The sequence below is a fragment of the Otolemur garnettii genome, unplaced genomic scaffold (genome assembly GCF_000181295.1).
Source record: "Otolemur garnettii isolate 467f Iridium unplaced genomic scaffold, OtoGar3 scaffold00059, whole genome shotgun sequence".
Classification (NCBI taxonomy): domain Eukaryota; kingdom Metazoa; phylum Chordata; class Mammalia; order Primates; family Galagidae; genus Otolemur; species Otolemur garnettii.
The window spans coordinates 4482739-4484809 of record NW_003852454.1 but is presented as its reverse complement, the minus strand read 5'-3'; the positions used below and the strand labels follow the sequence as shown (position 1 = coordinate 4484809).

At 56.2% G+C, this 2071-nt stretch overlaps 1 protein-coding gene across 1 annotated transcript in view; it reads right to left on the bottom strand.

Annotated features, from left to right (window-relative positions):
- MARCO (macrophage receptor with collagenous structure) overlaps positions 1-2071 on the bottom strand; it is a 44231-nt gene that overhangs the window by 19985 nt on the left and 22175 nt on the right. The window contains exons 3-4 of the mRNA XM_003792650.3: positions 1781-1987; positions 674-709 (exon numbers count right to left, since the gene is read on the bottom strand). Of these exons, the coding sequence (XP_003792698.2) occupies positions 674-709; positions 1781-1987 (243 nt within the window). The remainder of the gene's footprint in view (positions 1-673; positions 710-1780; positions 1988-2071) is intronic.

Below are 2071 nucleotides of genomic sequence, written 5' to 3'. Positions count from 1 at the left end.
ATGTGAGGTGCGTGTGCACCGCGACACACACCCGAGGTGAGGAAGGAAGAAAAGCAAACCAGCAGCGGGCCTTGTCCTGGGAGAGCAATTGCTGTCGCCAGGTATGTTTTGCACACTCCCTCCCGTCAGTGTTACAGCACACCTGTGAGGAGGACTCACATTATCTCCATTATTGTCTGCACAGGCGAGCAACTGAGGTTCCAGAAAAGTTAAGTAACTTGCACAAAATCACACAGGAGTAAGCAGAGACCTAGGACTAGAAGTTAGGTCAGCCTGACTGCACGGGCTGCGTGTTACCCTCGCATCATCACGGATCTCCAGGACAGAAATGATCATGGCACCTCAGGTGATAAGCTCCAAGTGGCAGGTAAGAGTCACCTGGTGTGGGAAGCCGTCTGGAGTCTGGACTGGCCTGGGGATGGCCAGATTCGGATAGGTGAGGTAAACAGCGGAAACCGCTTCAGGCAAGCAGGCGGGTAGGGCCCAGGGGCTGGGAATCCAAGCAAGGGAAAGGGCCAGAGAGGAAGACTAACCAAGGACCAGTGAGTTTGCAGGGGATCAGTGGGAGGAAAGTGTAAGTTGGTGTCAAGCCCCAGAATAGCACAGGCCATGGGGACCTTAAAGGAAGGTTTTGGGGAGAGGGTGGGATGGCTCAGAGTGGCAGTGAACCTACCTGTGGCTCCTCGTTCACCTTTGATCCCGAACAGCTCTGCAGGGGAAGGAGAGTGGATGCAGAGTGAGCTGCGGGGGCATCCTCAGCTTTGTCCCCACCCCAGAGCCCAGGCTCTGCATCGGAAGGCTGAGTCCTCCTGGGTGAGGCAGAGACTCAAGTCAGGTTGAGGTAGGGGGAAGGACTGGATGACAGGAGCCAAACACCTGGGGGGTTCTCAGGAAAAGTCCTTGGAAAGAGTCAGATGTTCAGCTGTAACTATTGTCTGGACCCTGGGAGCTGTATGTCCCCAGGAACTGTAGAGATGAAGAAAGGGAGTCACCCCAAACCAGCTTGAGGAGGTTTCTTGGGTTAAGGAAGAGCCTCCTCATTTTGGTCAAAATGAGCTCCCCACACTTCAAGAAAAGGAAGACTCTCCCCCAGAGTCCTCATGTCTGGACTCCACCCGTGTGGCTCGACCTGGGTATGAAGGCCAGAGCACCATGTCACAGTGTAAAGGAGCCAGCTTTGCCCTAACTGGCTGAGGGCAAAGCCCTTCCTGTTCTCGGGTTGCCTGGGAGAGGGAGACCCCGGGGTTTCCACCTCCTGCCCACAGCCCTACTGCCCAAGCCACCACATTTCCCCCAGCAGGTCTGGCTGTGCTGTCCCCTCCACAGTCCCCACACTGTCCAGACCAGTTTGGTGTCCTCAATTGCTCTTTAACTCTCCACAGGCCAATGTAAATTGGCTGCAGGGAAGTAGTCCTGGGAACCTCCTGCGGCTCTGCGTCTTATCCCCTGCTCACAGACACGCTGAATCTGTCTGGGGACGCTGTGGCTCAGACCTGTCCTGGGGCTCGTTGCTTTAGTCCCTAATTCCTGGAGGTCACGCTTTGCTTGGTCAGGGCCTTGTTTCCTACCCCTACCAACTCACAAGGCCCTGTCTGCAGCCTCCCGTTGGGGCTGGTACCCCACCCCACACGGCTCACGCCCCCTGCTTTGGCCTCCAGAGTCCCAGAGCAGGCCAGGGTTATGGAAGGGGAGGGAATTCAAGTCTCATCCATGAACAAATAGCTCCTCTTTCCTTGTCCTTCCTCTAAGGAGTCCCGAGCCAGACAGAAGGAGGCCGAACCTGGGTTCCGAGTGAAGTTGTCCACCTGCTGCGACAGGTGTTCCTGGCTCATGCGGACCTGGGCAAGTTGGGCCTGAAGGACTTGCAGCCCTGGGTGTGAGCTGGGACGTCCCCACTGCAGCAAGAAGAACGGCTTGTGCTCAGTGGCCAGTGTGCCATTGGGGAAGTGCATCTCCAGGGCCTGGAGCCGCTCCTGCAGGTTCAGAACTGGACCCCGCCCCCATGACATTCTTTTAGGGACTCCATTAGAGCCTGAGGCATTTGAAGAGATGCTTGACTTCTTTTTTTTTT